This window comes from Zootoca vivipara, chromosome 16 (genome assembly GCF_963506605.1).
Source record: "Zootoca vivipara chromosome 16, rZooViv1.1, whole genome shotgun sequence".
NCBI lineage: Eukaryota > Metazoa > Chordata > Lepidosauria > Squamata > Lacertidae > Zootoca > Zootoca vivipara.
The window spans coordinates 25406883-25424658 of record NC_083291.1 but is presented as its reverse complement, the minus strand read 5'-3'; the positions used below and the strand labels follow the sequence as shown (position 1 = coordinate 25424658).

The window sequence follows — 17776 nt, the reverse complement described above, 5'->3', positions numbered from 1 at the left end:
GCTGCCATTCGTTAACCATTTGCTGGTAGGGGAAAAGGAAAGGAAAACATTTGGGGACCCAACCTGCCCAGCAAAACAATCTTTTCCGTCACAGTAGCCCCATCTGCTTAAACCTCTTTGGTGCTGCTTTCACCTCTGTTATCCAGCATAGCTAGCCACAGATTGGCTCTAGCTGAACACACAAATTGTACAACTAGTGAGCAGAACCCATGACAATCCTCTGCTAAGGGAAGCATCACATGGAGGAAAAGTGAGCCAGCAAGTGGGTTTAAAGTTCAATTATATCTGTTTGGCCTTTATCTAAATTGCACTGCTCAAATTGCTTATTTGGGCGTCCACAAATAAAAATGACAAAGAATTTAACAAATAATATATGCCACAAGTAATCACTACAACGATGTGGCAATCTTCTATACACTTACCCTGGGAATTAATTCCATTTATGGCAGCTAGACTTACTGGATTTTCCCATTGAGATTCCTGCGTTGCAGGGTGTTGTGACTAGTTGACGCTTGCAACGCTACAATTCTACGATTCCAGGTGGACACGTCGTACAGGGTGGTACATCAGGGCACAGGGCAAAAACTAGCATCCATTATTCTTATAGGCCAGGACATACTCCAGGTAAGTTCTCCTGTTTTGATTAGCATGTTTTTTCACAGCAGAATACTTCATTGCACTGGCAGAGCACTCTCAATCACTGCTCACGTCAGTATTGCTTCCTGGGGAAGCTGTGGACCTCCAGATGTTGCTGGACTCCAACTCACATCATCCCTGAGCATGGGAATATGCTGGCTGGGGCTGATGGGAGCTGGAGTCCAACAGCATCTAGGGAGGCCCTTTAGATTCCCCACCCCCATGGCAGTGGCTTATAGTCATAGAATCATAGAATTGTAAAGTTTGAAAGGGCCACACAAGTCATCCTGTCTACAGGGCCGGCTCTAGTAGTCTGGGTGGTACGGGGCGCCGGCCCAGTAGGGGGGAGCCGCGCAGAAACCGCGCTGCGCCCGCCCACCAGCCATGGCAAGAAACGGGGGCGCCGGAGCAATCTCCGCACCACGGCGCCCGGGCGCCCGACGTGCTTGAGACAGCCCTGCCTGTGTAGTCCAAGCCCCTGCAATGCAGGAATCTTTTTGCCCAACAACCCTGAGATTAAGAGTCTCTTGCTCTACCAGTTAAGTACTGTATATAAATATGAAGCTGCTGAATACCGAGGGAGGCAATTGGTCCATCTAGTTTGGTAATGTCTGCCCTGGCTGGCAGTGGGTTTTCCCAGCCTTGCTATGACTTGTCCTTTCATGGTACTAAACCGGTGGAAATATATAGCAGAACGTCCACCCAAGGACATCCTCTGTGGTTACTCGTGCACTGAATGGGATTCAGATCAGATGGCTCATGAATGCGATCAGTGAAGGAATAGCATCAAAAGCAAGAGGCTCGCAAATATACCGTACTTTTCCATGTATAAGACTAGGGTTTTTTACTCTAAAATAAGGTTAAAAAACTGGGGGCGTCTTATACACGGGTAGTGGGTAGAGGTGACGGGTGATTGGTTGCAGCCACGGGCTGCTGATTGTCATTGGCGATTTGGTGTGTGATTGGTGGCTGCGGCAAGGGTTTATTTGCATTGGCTGCGGATAAATGTGTGTGTGATTGGTTGCTGCGTCAAGGGCTGCTAAGGATTGGCTGCCGCTGCAGCAATTGTGCTTGCTATTTACTTCTGCTGTTGGTGATCGGGCAGACGCTTGTTGCAGACGCGAGCGGCACGACCGATTGTAACCGTCCGATTAGTTATTTACTGCATTCCTTTCCCCCCCCCCAAAGCTCAACAACTCTAATCCTCCCCCCCAAAAAACTCAACAACTTTGGGTCATTTTCTAAAATTGGAGTTCCCCCCCCCCAAAAAAAATAGGGGGCGTCTTATACACAGGGGCATGTTATACACGGGAAAGTACAGTATGTTTGGCCAATTTGGCAGAAACACAAACTCTAGATGTGCTCCCCTCTCAATGTTGTTAGACTCCAGCTCTCATTGGACCCACTCGGGATGGCCAGTGATCAACATCTGGAGATGAATAATATGTGCAGACAACAGCTAAAAGGGCATGGCTAGACAATTATCTCATGGGTCAGTAGGAATCTTGTCTGAAACAACCTGGCGAGTGAATGTTTTGTCGTTCATCTCGTTACGTTATTATAATCGTAATTATAAGGCTGAGGAGCAATTTGGCTCCCCAGTGGCAGGAGAAACTCGAGACAGAAAAACAGCAGATGCAAGCTTGCGTGTTCACAGAAACATAATTGTGCAGGCATACAATTCCAAACACTAGTAAATATACAGGAGACATCATAAAATTTGCTCCATGTGATTTATATTAGTGGTTCTTAAGCTGTCTTATACTGAAGACCATCGTCTCTAAATTAAATAGTTGGCAGCCCAGTTTTAAACTCGGTTGTTGCACTTTTCTTCTAGGATTGCAATTCAGCACAGGCTAAGTGCACCGGGGTGGGTGGGTGAGGTGGGGCCGCAGACAAGAGGTTCTTTCTACGGTACTTTGCTGGAGCCACTTGCACTGGTGAAGAGGCAAGCTCTTTTTTAAAAAATGCAGGTCCCTATTTAGAACTATCCTTATTTAGAGCTAAGGGTTTGCTCTTCAGCATGTGATGGTTACCTCGAAGAAAACTCCCTCTCCTCTTTTCCTTTATCATTTCCATTAGAGAATACAGTGGTACCTCAGGTTAAGAACTTAATTCATTCCGGAGGTCCGTTCTTAACCTGAAACTGTTCTTAACCTGAAGCACCACTTTAGCGAATGGGGCCTCCTGCTGCCGCCGGCACGTGGTTTCTGTTCTCATCCTGAAGCAAAGTTCTTAACCCGAGGTACTATTTCTGGGTTAGTGGAGTCTGTGACCTGAAGCATTTGTAACCTGAAGCGTCTGTAACCCGAGGTACCACTGTACTTGAAAATTGACTCGGAAGCCTTAACTTGAGAATCCACTAATTTATACTGTAAAGCAGGAAATTGGCAGTGCCTATCCTACAACAAGATAGCTATATAGTCGTACCTCGGAAGTCGAACGGAATCCGTTCCAGAAGTCCGTTCGACTTCGAAAACATTCGGAAACCAAGGCGCGGCTTCCGATTGGCTGCGGGAAGCTCCTGCAGCCAATCGGAACCGGCGCCAGACATTCGGGTTCCAAAGAACGTTTACAAACCGGAACACTCACTTCCGGGTTTGCGGCGTTCGGGAGTCAAAACGTTCAACAACCAAGGTACGACTGTATTTGCTCCTGGCTTTACAGAATACACAAATCCAACTTCCTGAGGCCAGCCAGACCTCTTGCATGTTTTTTTAAAAAATTATTTTGACAAGCAGTGGGATGGATCCAGGATTTGCTCGGCGCTTTCACTCATGTAACACTTTTTTGGACAGAGGAGAAAGGCAATTTCCCCTTATTCTTCCTTCCACCTATTTGTTGTTGTTTCGTCGTGTCCAACTCTTCGTGACCCCATGGACCAGCGCACACCAGGCACTCCTGTCTTCCACTGCCTCCCGCAGTTTGGTCAGACTCATGTTGGTAGCTTCAAGAACACTGTCCAACCATCTCGTCCTCTGCCATCCCCTTCTCCTTGTACCCTCCATCTTTCCCAACATCAGGGTCTTTTCCAGGGAGTCTTCTCTTCTCATGAGGTGGTGAAAGTATTGGAGCCTCAGCTTCGGGATCTGTCCTTCCAGTGAGCACTCAGGGCTGATTTCCTTAAGAATGGATAGATTTAATCTTCCTGCAGTCCATGGGACTCTCAGGAGTCTCCTCCAGCACCTCCTTCCACCTATAGCCCCCTTTAATGCTGCTCCAAAGGGTTGGGGGACACACCAGAACAGCACTGGGTGGGGGGAGGCAGAGATAACTGGTGACACTTGCCTCTCTCTTAATTCCTCCAGCAGAAGCTTCTGCTGGATCAGAGTCTCTTCCACAAACAGAAGGAGCCCTTCCATTCATGTAACAGCAAGTCAAGATCCAACTAGTCCTGGACCCAAAGAATGCCGCGTCAGTTCCTTATTGTGTAAAAAGTATGCTCATTTAGCTATTAATGTTCTGTGGCTCATAGTAAATGAAGCCTTATCTCAGCATTTAGCACACCCAGTTTTGTCCTGTAGTCCGCATTGCCAATTATACAATCTGATCTTTGTAAATTAAATACATCAGAGTTTCTGATAGTTCCAGTTATACATTAAGCCACCCATAAAAAGAGACGTATAGTTGGATTTTGCAAGGAGTCCCACTGCCAAACAAAACAAGTTGTCCTGAGTCCTCCTTTAAGTCATTGCTACTGTCAGAGACAAGGTTTCTCGGATCAATTATTACACAGGCTACACTTTAAAGGATTATAGCTTGTCTAATGTTTGCCACTGAAAAGTGAACAAGTAAACAGCTGAGGTCAAATGGTTTATAGTTGGGAACAGGGCAAGTGGAATCACAGGAGAGGTTTCGGATTGTACTTTGTGGTCCTTTGTTTACGCCACTCAATATTTACCTAGCACAGCTTAAGGTACTGCCCACTAGTATTAAAGCATATTCACCTCCGTCCTTAGCATTCACCTGCCTGGGTGCCCTTGGGTGCAGAGATTGTGGAAGGCAGGTGTGATTCTCATTTGTTACTTGCTTCACATGCACAAGACAGGTAAGAAAAGCATATTCTTCTTTCGCATTGCAAGAGCTTAAATGTCTGTGTGATATCACAGGTGAAAAGGGGACCGGCATAAATCTAAATACAGTAGCAAAAAACAATAGATCTGTTGGAATATATATCTATATATATATTCATTCATTCATTCAAGAAGGTACCATAGGTTTCAGCATGTTTCGAGTGTCAGACGCTGGTGGGTTTGTTTTTGCAGGATGTGTGGCTTAGCTCTTTTTGGAGAGGATGAAGAGCAGGGGTCCCCAAACTAAGGCCCGGGGGCCGGATGCAGCCCAATCGCCTTCTAAATCCAGCCCGCGGATGGTCCGGGAATCAGCATGTTTTTACATGAGTAGAATGTGTCCTTTTATTTAAAATGCATCTCTGGGTTATTTGTGGGGCCTGCCTGGTGTTTTTACATGAGTAGAATGTGTCCTTTTATTTAAAATGCATCTCTGGGTTATTTGTGGGGCATAGGAATTTGTTCATATTTTTTTCTAAAATATAGTCCGGCCCCCCACAAGGTCTGAGGGACAGTGGACCGGCACCCTGCTGAAAAAGTTTGCTGACCCCTGATGAAGAGGGTAGCTTCAAAATAAGAGAATATGCCTCTGATCAGGTCATTAGCGATCGGAGCCAGTCTTGTGCCCGTTTGAGATAACTGTTTTTAGTGCCACTAATTTCAATTCAACAAGGTGCTTGCTCATGCCATTTCCTCTCTGCAAAATGCTTTCGGCGCTCTCTTTGTGGTACATGAAAACCAGCTTTGGTTATAACAGTAGGCATTCGTGCAGCATTTTTTCTGGGTGTTCCAAGTATTTAACTTCTTTAGAAGAATTTGCAAGTGGCTTCATTTTTTAAAAAAAATCTCTCGGTTTGCATCAGTGTCAAATAATAAAGAGATAAAATCGGTAAAACTTAAAAACAAGTATTTGTAAACTAAATTGTATGTCTGGATAGGCTTGCCGAGATAAATAAGTAAAAGGGTTTAGGAGAGGTCTAGAAGAAGACAAGAAAGGTGCCTGCCTGAATCTTAATAGGCAGGGAATGGCAAAGCATAAGGCAGTAGTCAATGCGCTTGTTCCTTTAAGAGTGTTTCCCAAACTTGGGTCTCCAGCTGTTCTGGGACTACAACTCCCGTTATCCCAAGCTAGCAAGACCAGTGGTCAGGGATGATGGGAATTGTAGTCCAAAAGCAGCTGGAAACCCAGGTTTGAGAAACACTGCTAGCACAATGATTCATACTTGTGCAACAGAACTCCCCTCCCTCTCTCGCTGTGCGCGCCACACCCCCTTCCTAAATCTGCTCTGGAGGGTTGCGGGAACCCCCAGAACACATCTAGGGGGAATGCAGGGGGAGGGGGAACGCTTCATTGAGCAAGCGGAAATCCAAGTGCTACTTTGGATACAACCCATTGAAAGATCAACTCCCCACAGATGTGGACCTCGGCTATCCTGGATGGCAATAACCTTGTAATGGAATATGGTTTTATGGTTCAATGAAAACATTTTTAGGGGCCTTTCTCTCTGTTCCCTCAGCCTGGAAGGTGCAGTCATCTGCAACAAGGAGGGCGGCCTGTTCAGTCGTGGCCTCGTGACCATGGGATTACCTTCTGCCCGCAAGCCTTTAGGTGATTGTGTTAAGCTGAATTATTAAGTGGAAATCTGCTGGCATTATTTATTTATTTATTTGTCTGCCTGCCTGCCTGCCTGCTTGGAGTCATAGGGACTTTTGAAATGGCTTTATAATTATTAGCAGGATGTGTGCATGTTTTCATTCTGCTTTTAATGATTGTAAACTGCCTTGAGCTTCTGAAAAGTCAGATTAAAAAAATATCAGATTAAAAAAATATCAAAAGTCAGGTTAAATTAATATTATCCCCACATAGCAGATGGGGAGAACAAGTTGCCTGAAGCACTAGTGCACTCGTTGATGAGTTGTAACCCTGTCCCAGCTACTTCCTGGCTCACCGCTCACACTCTAAACCAGGCATCCCCAAACTGCGGCCCTCCAGATGTTTTGGCCTACAACTCCCATGATCCCTAGCTAACAGGACCAGTGGTCGGGGAAAATGGGAATTGTAGACCAAAACATCTGGAGGGCCGAAGTTTGGGGATGCCTGTCCTAATCCTTTATGCCTTATTTCCTGAGTCAGCCCAAGGTGGCAACTGAAGGTTTGTGATGAGAAAATGGTCAAACAAGACACTATAAAAGTGTGCTTTGTTCCATTTTTCATTATTTTATGTTATTATATATTTCACAAGCTTTATAGACCACTGGGTTATAATAAAACCTCAAAGCGGTTTGTGAAGAGTAAAAAAAAAAATCAGTAAAAAAGTAAAAGCTATTTAAAATAATCGCCGATAAGCTAAAAACCAGATTAAAACACATGTCAATATTTTACATGCCTGGATAGCCTTGCCTAAACAAGCCTAGCATGCACTGAAAAGAATACAGGAAAAGCACCTCCCTGACTTCATGAGGCAGGGAGTTCCAAAGTGACACACAAAGAAATTACAAGTGCAGACTGAAAATTATATGGCACCTGTAACAGCACCAGTTCTGCCGATCGAAGCTGTTGGGTCGGCATATATGGGGCTATGCTGTTGGCACCCATCTGTCTCGAGAGACAGTGGAGTGCGCCTCCGGGGGTGAAGTCAAACTACTGTGTTAGCAGCACCAAAGTGACGTCTCCGGGGCGCAAGCCTGGGCAGTGTGGATGGAGGTCCTGGGCTGCCCCGACGACAAGACACCCTTCTCGGTTTCACTGATGTGGCCCCAAAGGAAAGCAGAGCAATATGCCTGGCCCCAGCTTGGGGCTATATATATATTATAAAGAGGATTCTTTTTCTTTAAAGACTGGTGTGTTATCCTAACACTGTTAGTATTCTAAGCCTTACTTGAAAGTTCTAGCCTTCCAAGTGGCTTCCTTTTAGATAATTTTCTGCCAGCTGGAATGCTGTTATATGTTCCCAGTTTCCTGACATTTGACTTAGTAGTTAACATTCAGCACACAAAAATAGGAGCAAGACGGAGCAAGTTAGGTCAAGGGAACTTCTCAGAGCTTTTTTTTAATTGCCCTGATTCTTTAACTGGTTTACTTGGGTACATTTCTGCTTCCAAGAAAATCATTAAGCAGCGCTGTACCATCTCACAGAAAGCAATAAACATCATTTATGGCTAAACAAAGCAAAAAATGGGTTGTTTGAAGCGGAAATTTAAACAAAACACTATAAAAGCAGTGTTCTTTAACCTTTAACAACTATAGTCTTGCTCAGAGTCTCAAATTGAAACCTCTGATTTACTGAAATAATATTCCCCTTAAGTTGTGATGCATTATGGGAGAGCTGCAAATAGCTAAAAATGTGTGTGTGTGTGTGTGTGTGTGTGTGTGTGTGTGTGTGTGTGTGTGTGTGTGTAATATATTCCCTGTTAACTATCCTGTTCTGTGCCTCCCTATATCCCATGCCAAGCTCATAGAGCAGGGGTCCCCAGACTTACCGCGCAGTGGGCCGGTGCCTGCCGCGCCGACCGCGCGGCGGGCCGGAGGGCAGGGGAGTGCGCGCGCAGCAGGCCGGAGGGCGGGGGAGTGCGCGCCCGTGCGCATGCGCACACGCACACGGGCGGGGAAAAAATCGCCGAAAATCGCTTGTGCGCATGCGTATGGGCCTCCCCCGACCCGGAAGTGCATCGGAAATGACCTCTTCTGGGTCGGGAGAGGCCCATACGCATGCGCAAAAAGGATTTTCGGCGATTTTTTGCCGATTTTTCTGATCGTCGCCGCGCCGCGCGCCGTAAGAGCGGGCGATGGCAGCGGGCGGCGGGGGTCGTCGCGGGCCGGATTGGGAGGCCGATTGGGCCGCATCCGGCCCAGGGGCCGTAGTTTGGGGACCCTGTCATAGAGCAATGAAATTGTAAGACTGGGTTCACAAGCAGTTTCTGGGCTGGCAACTGAATCTGAAGAACTAAAATTGGTGCCTGAATGGTGGGGCTTCATTGAGAGGGAGACTTCCTATATAACAAAGATCTGCTGATAGAAATAGATTTAGATCTCTAGTAACAAAAAGCAAGGCACAGATGCTTTGATTTCTCTTTTTTAAAATTAGCATGATTCCTTGATTAAAGGTGCTGTGAGGTGAACCTATAAAGCCCTAAAGTTGGTTTCATTTTCCTCTAGCAGCCCCTGCTGGAAGACTTTCTATTTCAACTAGACATGTAATATAGAAAAGGATGCAGTGCTGCTTTAAGCACTAACCATTATTTTCTGTTTCTGAACCTTCTGTATATGCTGCAGCAATAAATATATTTGCTGTTTTAACTGGGCTGTTTGTTTAACTGAGAAATTATAGTGAGGAAAGAGATGCCACCACTTTGCTGGTAAAAGGTCTGGGATTACGGCACGCATCTCGCTTTCAGGCCAAGGAGGCCAGCGATTGACCACAGACAGCTTTCCGGGTCATGGCCAGCAGGACTAAACCGCTTCTGGCGCAAGGAAACACCGTGACGGAAGCCAGAACGCACAGAAACGTCATTTACCTTCCCGCTGCAGTCGTACCTATTTATCAACTTGCTAGGTTGGCAGGAGCTGGGACAGAGCAACAGGAGCTCACCCCGTCACGGGGATTTGAACCGCCAGCCTTCCGATCGGCAAGCCCAAGAGGCTCAGTGGGTTAGGCCACAGCGCCACAGCAGCCCAGGAGGAGAGAGTGCAGGGAAACACAAGCAGAAAATTGCATAACACTTGCTGTGATAGCAGTGCAGCCCACACCCCGCAGGAAGGAAGCAATGAACTCACAAGGATGCTTCCCTGACCCCAAGACACATAGCACCACCGTATCCTCATGCCATGAGACCACATGGCCGAGGCAGCCCCAGCCCCACAGGTGAAGTCTCCAGCCGCCCCTAATGGCAGGTGTTTGAGCCCCTCACTTCATGCCACACACTGTTCACTAGTAATGATTTGAGCACAGCACACAAAAAGGAGGAAAGGAGTAGCCGTATGATACAACACCTAAACAGCTCCCTTCGCTCTTTGGCTAAGGTTTCGAGACTCACCAAAGCAGAGGAAGGCTTGTTTGCCAAGCAGGCAAAAGACAGGGGCAGGCATGCAACATGAAAAGCCACAAGGAGCAGCATAGGCAGGGCCAGGAAAGCAAATAGCCGGTAGAACATGAGACTCTTAATCTCAGGGTTGTGGGTTCGAGCCCCGCACTGGGCAAAAGATTCCTGCAGGGGGTGGACTAGATGACCCTTATAACTCTATGCAGTGCTTTTTTCTAAAAAAAATGTTTAGGGGTACTCTCATTTTCCTACTCATATTGAAATACTGCCCCTCAAAGAGGCCAAACGTATGTGTACCCCTGTGTACCCCCAGAAAAAAGCACTGATTCTATGTCTCCATGATTAATTTAAATAGCCCAGAATCTTTGTGGTGGAATAGTATATACACAAGTAATAGAAATAATACTTTCTTTTTCCAAAAACACCAACTCCATGCTAAACTATACATTAGCTTGATTCCAGCATGATAAAAGAAATAGAAAATGTGCTTCACGACCAGACCATTCAAATGTTATTCTGTTTACATCCTAGGAACTGATTAACACGCCTAGAATGGAGAAGGAAATGGAGACAGACAGACTGGAAAATGGATCTCCCTTCCAGCTTTACATGGAAAGAAAGACTCCGGTCAAGATGAGGAAGACAGACATGCTGAAAAGCCAACTGAGGAAAAACTGCTCCTGCAGCACAAAACAGATGAAAAAGGCAGTCACGGACTTCTTCCCTGTGTTGCAATGGCTTCCCAAATACAACTGCAAAGAATATGTTTGGGGGGACGTCATGTCTGGCCTGGTCATCGGGATCATTTTAGTACCTCAAGCGATCGCCTACTCCCTGCTGGCAGGTCTGAAGCCCATTTATAGCCTTTACACCTCCTTCTTTGCCAACATCATCTACTTCCTCATGGGCACCTCGCGACACGTGTCCGTTGGCATCTTCAGCTTATTAAGCCTACTGGTCGGGCAGGTGGTGGACAGAGAACTGCTGCTGGCCGGATTCGACGTCGACGACTCTCAGGAAGGCCACTCGAATGTTACGCTTCACAATGTTACCCTTGACGTGATGAGCAGCACCGAATGTGGGAAAGACTGCTATGCCATTGGGGTAGCGACAGCAGTGACCTTAATGGCTGGCATCTATCAGGTAAGGTCTTCACCTGCCCTTTCGGTTGCAGTTCCAGTATGATGTATGCATGTGTGTTTATTTAATCCTCCATCACCCCAGTGGTGTAGCAGCAGTTATTGGTACCCGGGATGGGTGGGCATGCGTGGTGCGGATGTGTGCCTAGGAAGGGGGCACCAGTCCAGCCCTCACCGTGATCCCACCTCCACCAGAGCAAAGCAGGGACATGCTGAGCCACCTGCCCACCCACACAGGGGGGAGCCCGACTGGCCGATGCACCCCTTGGCGGACGAAGAGGAGCATCAGGCTGTGCACCCCCACAAAAATTGTGCACCCAGGGCCACAGTCCCCTAGCTCCCCCCCCCAACTATGCCCCAGCATCACCCTACCCAAAGAGGCTGACAAAATCAAGACAACCATCACGAGGAGCTACAGTTCAAACTAGCCGAATATCCAAAGCCAGTAAAAATCCAAAAGCACAAAAAATTCAAGGAGACAGCATAAAACCGGAAAAAGCATTTGGGGAAGAGCCGTAGCCCAATGTTAAAGCATACCCTCTCTCTGCAGATGGCCCCATGTATTTCTTTGTTGTCGTTGGCATCCGTCTGTCTCAAGACACAATAGGGTGTGCCTCCGGGGATGAAGTCAAACTGTTGCGTTAGCAGCACTGAAGTGACCTCCCTGGGGTGCAAGCCTGGGGGGCAGTGTGTATGGAGGTCTCGCTGATGGGGTCCAAAGGAAAGCAGAGCAGTACGTTTGGCACTAGCTTGGCTGCAGGAGTTTCCATAAGGAGGTGTACAAGATGCCATCCAACCCTTAGGGACTCCGCTCCGGATTTGTGTAGGGTTTACTCCTCAGACTTCTCTTCTCCCAAAGATATCCCACAAAGCAACAGAGGTTTGGGATCAGTTTTCCTTCTCCTAGATGGGCTACCTTCCCAGGTGGATGAGCCCCCTCTGCCCCTCACTTCCTTCTGCAGCATGTGCAGAAACTGCCTTCTTGACCATTGGAGCCACTGTCTGTCTCTACTGCTCAATTTGCTGGAGCCAGTGTACTGTGTACTGTCAGGTATGTCCAACTCCCAAGAGACTGCAAACTGGCAGTGATCTACCCACTGACCAAAGTTGATGTCCTACAGGGCAGCGGGTACGAATTCTTTCTTGAGATTTACTCCCAAAACCTGCCTCTCACGTATGAGTATAGCCGCAAAATTGTGCTAAAAAATGAGGTGCTCTAGGCTTGCCACCGCAGATATTGCTTGCAGGACTCCATTTTTTCTGTACAAGACAGACAAGGGGAGGGGAATAAAATTAAAATGCCAGAGAGGCAGGGGCAGCCTCCCACCATTAACCAAAGTCACTATTGCACCTTACGCTTATTCTCGTTCTCCTGTAAGGATGAAATGAGATGCTGTGTGGGTTGTCTCCACCCATCTCTCCACTAGCAGGAAGTAAAATCTGTCAGAGACCCCTCCAGTTCGATTTCCTGCCATCTCCACTGCAGGTTATATTGCCAGCTGCTCCAGGCATGGCAAAAGAGAAGAGGCGGGAACGCCAACTTGGAAGGGATTTTTCCTTCGTTCTTCCTTGTCTTCCTTCTTTTCCCACTCCCTTCTGCTACTGCTGCTGGGTTTTTTACTCTCTCTCGGCTCCATAGATCTCCCCTTCCCTCCTTCTTGGCCTTTAGCTTTGTCCTTAAATAAGCTAGGGAGGCAGGTGCAGCCTCCTGTCCTTAACCAAACCCCCAGCTGTGTCTCATGCTTCCTCTCGTTTTTCCTTACAGGTATTGATGGGGATTTTCCGCTTAGGCTTCGTCTCGATGTATCTTTCCGAGCCCGTGCTAGACGGGTTCGCAACCGGCGCTTCCTTGACCATTTTAACAGCTCAAGTGAAGTATCTCATCGGGGTAAAAATCCCCCGTGCCCAGGGATACGGGATCTTGATAACCACCTGGGTCAATGTCTTGCGCAACATCGCCCAGGCCAACCTCTGCGATGTGATCACGAGCGCCATTTGCATCACTGTGCTGGTGACCGCCAAGGAACTGGGAGACAGGTATAAGCACAGGCTCAAGGTCCCTCTCCCCACGGAGCTGGTGGTGATTGTGGCGGCAACCTTGGTTTCCCATTACGGGCGCCTGAACGAAGTCTACTCCTCCAGCGTGTCGGGCGAAATCCCCACCGGATTTATCCCTCCCCAGGTGCCCAGTTTACGCCTCATGCAGAGAGTCGCCCTCGACGCCTTCCCTCTCGCCATCGTCGGCTTCGCCTTCACTGTTTCTCTCTCGGAAATGTTTGCCAAGAAGTACGCCTACACCGTCAGGGCCAACCAGGAAATGTTTGCTATCGGCTTCTGCAACATCATCCCGGCTTTCTTCCACTGCTTTGCCACCAGCGCGGCGCTGGCGAAAACCCTGGTCAAAGCATCGACTGGGTGCCAGACGCAGGTGTCAAGTGTCGTGAGCGCCGTGGTTGTGTTGCTGGTGCTGCTTTTCTTCGCCCCCCTCTTCTTCAACTTGCAGAAGTGCGTTCTGGCGTGCATCATCATCGTCAGCCTGAGAGGAGCGCTTCGGAAATTCAGAGACGTCCCCCAGCGCTACCGCCTGGACCGAACGGATGCCCTGGTGTGGTGCGTCACCATGCTCTCCTCCGCCTTGATCAGCACCGAATTGGGGCTCCTGGTTGGGGCCGTTTTCTCCATCCTGTGCATCATCGGCCGCACCCAGCGCCCTCGCGCTGCCTTGCTGGGGCAGATTGGGAGCACTGTCTTCTATGAAGATGAAGGGGAATACAAAAACCTCCTTCCTGTGCCAAGGGTCAAGATATTCCGGTTCGAAGCCCCGCTTTATTATGCAAATAAGGATTTCTTCCTGAAGTGCCTCCACAACAGGACGGGGCTGGATCCTGCTGTGGAAATGGCCAAAAGGAATAAAGCCAAAAGGAAAGGGCAACAGAGTCTTGAAAGGGGATTTGGACAGGGAGATACAACTTCATGCTTGGTTAATAAACACAGCGACTTCCAGGCTATCGTCATAGACTGCTCTTCCATTCCGTTTTTGGACACAGCTGGTGTTAGTGCATTAAAAGACACACTGAAAGACCACCGGGACCTGCAGATCAGCATCCTTCTAGCTGGCTGCAATCCCTCTGTGATAGCTTCTCTGGAAAGAGGGGGCTACTTGGGAAGTGCAAGCAAAGACAAGCACGAATTGCTATTTCACAGCGTGCACAGTGCTGTCCAGTTTGTAAGAGAGAGGGAGGTTTTAATGGACGATTCAACTGTATAGTCTGCGGCCCTCCACTGGCAGCTGAGAATTTCTGCATTCACTGCCAATAGGTTGTCTTCAACACATTGAGACCTGGAGCCCTCCTTGAAGCACAGGGTGAAATATGGGACCACTTTCAAAGTGTTCAACTTTTATGGATACCCAGTACTACAAATGCAACACAATGTATTTTCATCTTAAAAGCTAGGTCAGTAAACATACATAGCACCTGTTCAGACATAACATTACACCATTGTTTACTGTACCTGGAATGTGCGGCGGAAGTGCTTCTCCACTTCCATCCACTTTGTGGACTCTGAACAATCTGTAAATTTGTGCTCTTCTCTCGGTTCTGCTGGCCTTAAACAAACCACTGAAAAGCCTTCTTGGGGATTTAGCAGTGCCTGCCACAGACTCCTTCCCCTTTCCTCTTTCTACTTTGGAGGGTTAGGGGAAACCCCTAGAGAAGATTTAGGGGGTGTATGAGGGGAGGAGAAGAGGGAAAGTTCTATTGTACAATGAGAAAGCCTTGCGCTGATGGAACTATTTACCGGTACTTAGCACAATGCTGAATACAATTCAGTGGTTCTAGCTTAGTCAACTAGCATACCTCAGAGTACAGCATGTGAAGAATGCTGTTGTTATTTTAATTTGCAGCAACACTCAAGTGTGCAGCAAAACCACCACCAGGTAATCTGTAGTACAGCCTCTTAAAACAGGTAAGGCCAGCACATTTCAGTTTGCAATGTACTAACTCAGCTATTTCTTATATTTTGGGTTCTAAAACACCTCTATTTAACCCTCCCAAAAAAGCAACCAGTTAAAGCCCTGGAAATTATTCCATAACGACGTACATAATGATTTATCACAGTGTTACCAACATTACTAAATTAATCTGGAATCAGTACAGTATTGGCAAAGCTTTTTAAATACACATTAAACTGGAGAACTTTTTCAAATCATAATATTACTTAGAACTTGGCAAAAATTAACAATGAAAAGGTTTTGTTTTGCTCACTGCATAGTAAACTATTGCCTCCTATATATGCAAGTTCATTTCTTGATGTGGAGTTCTTTTCTAAGCGAGTTGCTGCTATGTGCTTTGTGCTTTTAATATTTTTTATAAAAAAATAATGTATTGTATTCTTGGCAGCAACTGACCTTCAGATGGACTTATCAACAATAACAAAATAGTACACTTTGGCAGAAAATATAAAACGTTTAAGAGTACTGTTGTCGTGTTATGTTCTTGAATGCTACGAAGAGATCACATTCTTCCAGAATGTAGGGTGGAACTGAGCAAGAAGTTGTATAGCTGGATTCCTGTTTGCATCCCATATAAATAGGAGTCATGCTCAAGAAAGCGAATAATCATTCTTTGTCATGCCATAAAATGCATGTCTATCATTGAAAACAAAGCATCTTTGATACCATTGAAAAACAAGATGATTCTGTATTTTTTCAATGCTGTTAGAAGAGGTCTCTAACAGATAGCACGTGGTCAAGTTTCTATCAGAATAAACCTTACTGTCAAAAATGCTTATGGTTCTCTGCCACAGAGCCCTTGCATGCTGCATACAACTCTAAGGCACGTGAAAAGCCTTGAAGTTCATGCAGGGAACCAATGAAGCTTCAGGAAACTACTTGTTTTTATATTGATAAGCTCCCAATGCACACCATTTAGAACCCTTAAAAAATTGAAATCCCATCCCATTTGTGTCCAGCCAGGCAAACCTGTACTGTGGATTTATTTGAAAGGTTAAAGTTAAATCCTTTTTTAAATACCCTTCCACTAAAGTGCTCCCTCCAAAGACGGAATAGTTCCACCATCAGTCCTGTTTAACAACGACTATAGTAGGGTTGCCATACATATCTAGAATACTGCAGTCAGCAGCAGTGTCTGGACAGAAATTGGGGGGGGGGATTCTGGGAAAATCCAGACGTACAGTAGCCCATGTTGGGAGTGCTGTCCTTCCATAAAAACAGCTCAGAAGCAGCATCTCTCCCCCCCCCCCCCGGTGATTTTGCCCCAAAAGCTCAACAACTTAGGCAAAAAGAAAAGAAAAGAAAGACAGAATTTAACTTACCTGACTTGAATAAGTTCCAGGAGCCAGTGGATTCGAATTTGCTCAATGCCATTGTGTGGCACAGAAGAAATATAAGCCAGGTTAATTATTTGGTCTTTACTGAGATCAAACAAATCTGCTTTGCTGTGTGGCAGAGGAGGACTGAAAAGATGAGGGAAATAATATTAATTAGAATAGTGCTTTTGATTGTTCAAATACCTTCACATATATTATTTCAGCAATCCTTCCAACACCCTTGCTAGGCAGGTCAGTATTCTCTCTATGTTGCAGGTGAGGGTTGCAATGGGGGGTGGGGGTGGCTGTGTTTGGCGCCTTTCTTTCCTCCCTTCATGCTGCCAGCAAATGAACCAGGAAATCTTCCATTATTGATAACCTCCCATTTTGTACAACCAAAAAACTATGGTTAGCAGTTCTGGAACATGGCAGGATATTTAAACCAACATCAAAGCATGGTTTAATATTCTGGCTTGTTCTCATGGAACAGGAAACTATGATTAATTAAAGACTCTTTGGTTTAACTACAACTAGCAAGAAGGAGCTGTGTATGCGGTCAGAAAGCTTGTGTATATTTGCTTCAAGATCCGAGATACGATTTTTTGAATTTGTGAACAGCATGGGTTTGCCTATTGAATTCATGGGGTAAGGTTTCTTCCCAGGCCTGCTTATTTGTCTGTTTTGTAACACAACAAAATCCTCAATAAAAACTAATTTAAAAAAGAAAATAAAAGATGCACAAATGGCTCTTGATGGCTGGTGAGTACTACTGGTAGCTAAGCCAGACACAACATTTGCAGGGGCAGGGAATACTGCAAAGAAATTGCTTGCTAGTATAGCCAATATGCGAGAGGCGCTGTGTGGGGGCTAAACCACTGAGCCTCTTGGGCTTGCTGATCAGATGGTCGGCAGTTTGAATCGACAGGGTGCGCTCCCGTCACTCTGTCCCAGCTCCTGTCAACCTAGCAGTTCAAAAGCATGCCAGTGCAAGTAAATGAATAGGTACCGCTCCAGCGGGAAGGTAAACGGCGTTTTCATGTGCTGCTCTGGTTTTGATGTTCTGTTGCGCCAGAAGCGGCTTAGTCATGCTGGCCACATGACGCAGAAAAACTGTCTGTGGGCAAACACCGTCTCCTTCAGCCTATAAAGCAAGCTGAGCACCGCAACCCCAGAGTCCTCTGCGACTAGACTTAACTGTCAGGGGTCCTTTACCTTTTTATAGTCAATATACCAGAGCTTTCCAAACTTTTCATGTTGTTGACACACTTTTTGGACGTGCATCGTTTTGCAACACAGTAATTCAGTTTTACTAGTAAACTGGAGTTTAAACTAAGCCCTTACCAGCCCTGGGAGGAGTGCAAAGAGCATTCACATGACACACCTACACACTGCAGCCGGCACACTAATGTGTTGCAACACATGGTTTGGAAAGCTCTGCAATATACTATTGTCACCCAGAATCTGAGTTTTGCAAGGGGTGTATGCAAGTGTTTCACAGATGCAAAATGTTTGCTTTTTGGTGAGCCAAGACTGGTGCTCCTGCTCTCTAAGCTCTGTGCATGT

General features: G+C 46.5%; 2 protein-coding genes across 6 annotated transcripts in view; one reads left to right on the top strand and one right to left on the bottom strand.

Annotated features, from left to right (window-relative positions):
- The window catches only part of IDUA (alpha-L-iduronidase), a 48935-nt gene that overhangs the window by 29242 nt on the left and 1917 nt on the right, over positions 1–17776 (bottom strand). For all 4 annotated transcript variants that reach the window (XM_035140760.2, XM_035140762.2, XM_035140755.2 and 1 more), the window contains exon 2: positions 16220–16360. In XM_035140760.2, coding sequence (XP_034996651.2) covers positions 16220–16360 — 141 coding nt within the window. The remainder of the gene's footprint in view (positions 1–16219; positions 16361–17776) is intronic.
- On the top strand, positions 1019–14944 carry SLC26A1 (solute carrier family 26 member 1). 2 transcript variants are annotated; one of them, XM_035140753.2, is made up of 4 exons: positions 1019–4684; positions 6224–6315; positions 10278–10889; positions 12651–14944. In XM_035140753.2, the coding sequence occupies exons 3-4, from the start codon at positions 10299–10301 to the stop codon at positions 14151–14153; spliced, it is 2094 nt and encodes a 697-aa protein (XP_034996644.2). In that variant the 5' UTR covers positions 1019–4684; positions 6224–6315; positions 10278–10298; the 3' UTR covers positions 14154–14944. The 2 variants fall into 2 exon arrangements, with proteins under 2 accessions (XP_034996644.2, XP_060125091.1); XM_060269108.1 differs by lacking the exon at positions 6224–6315.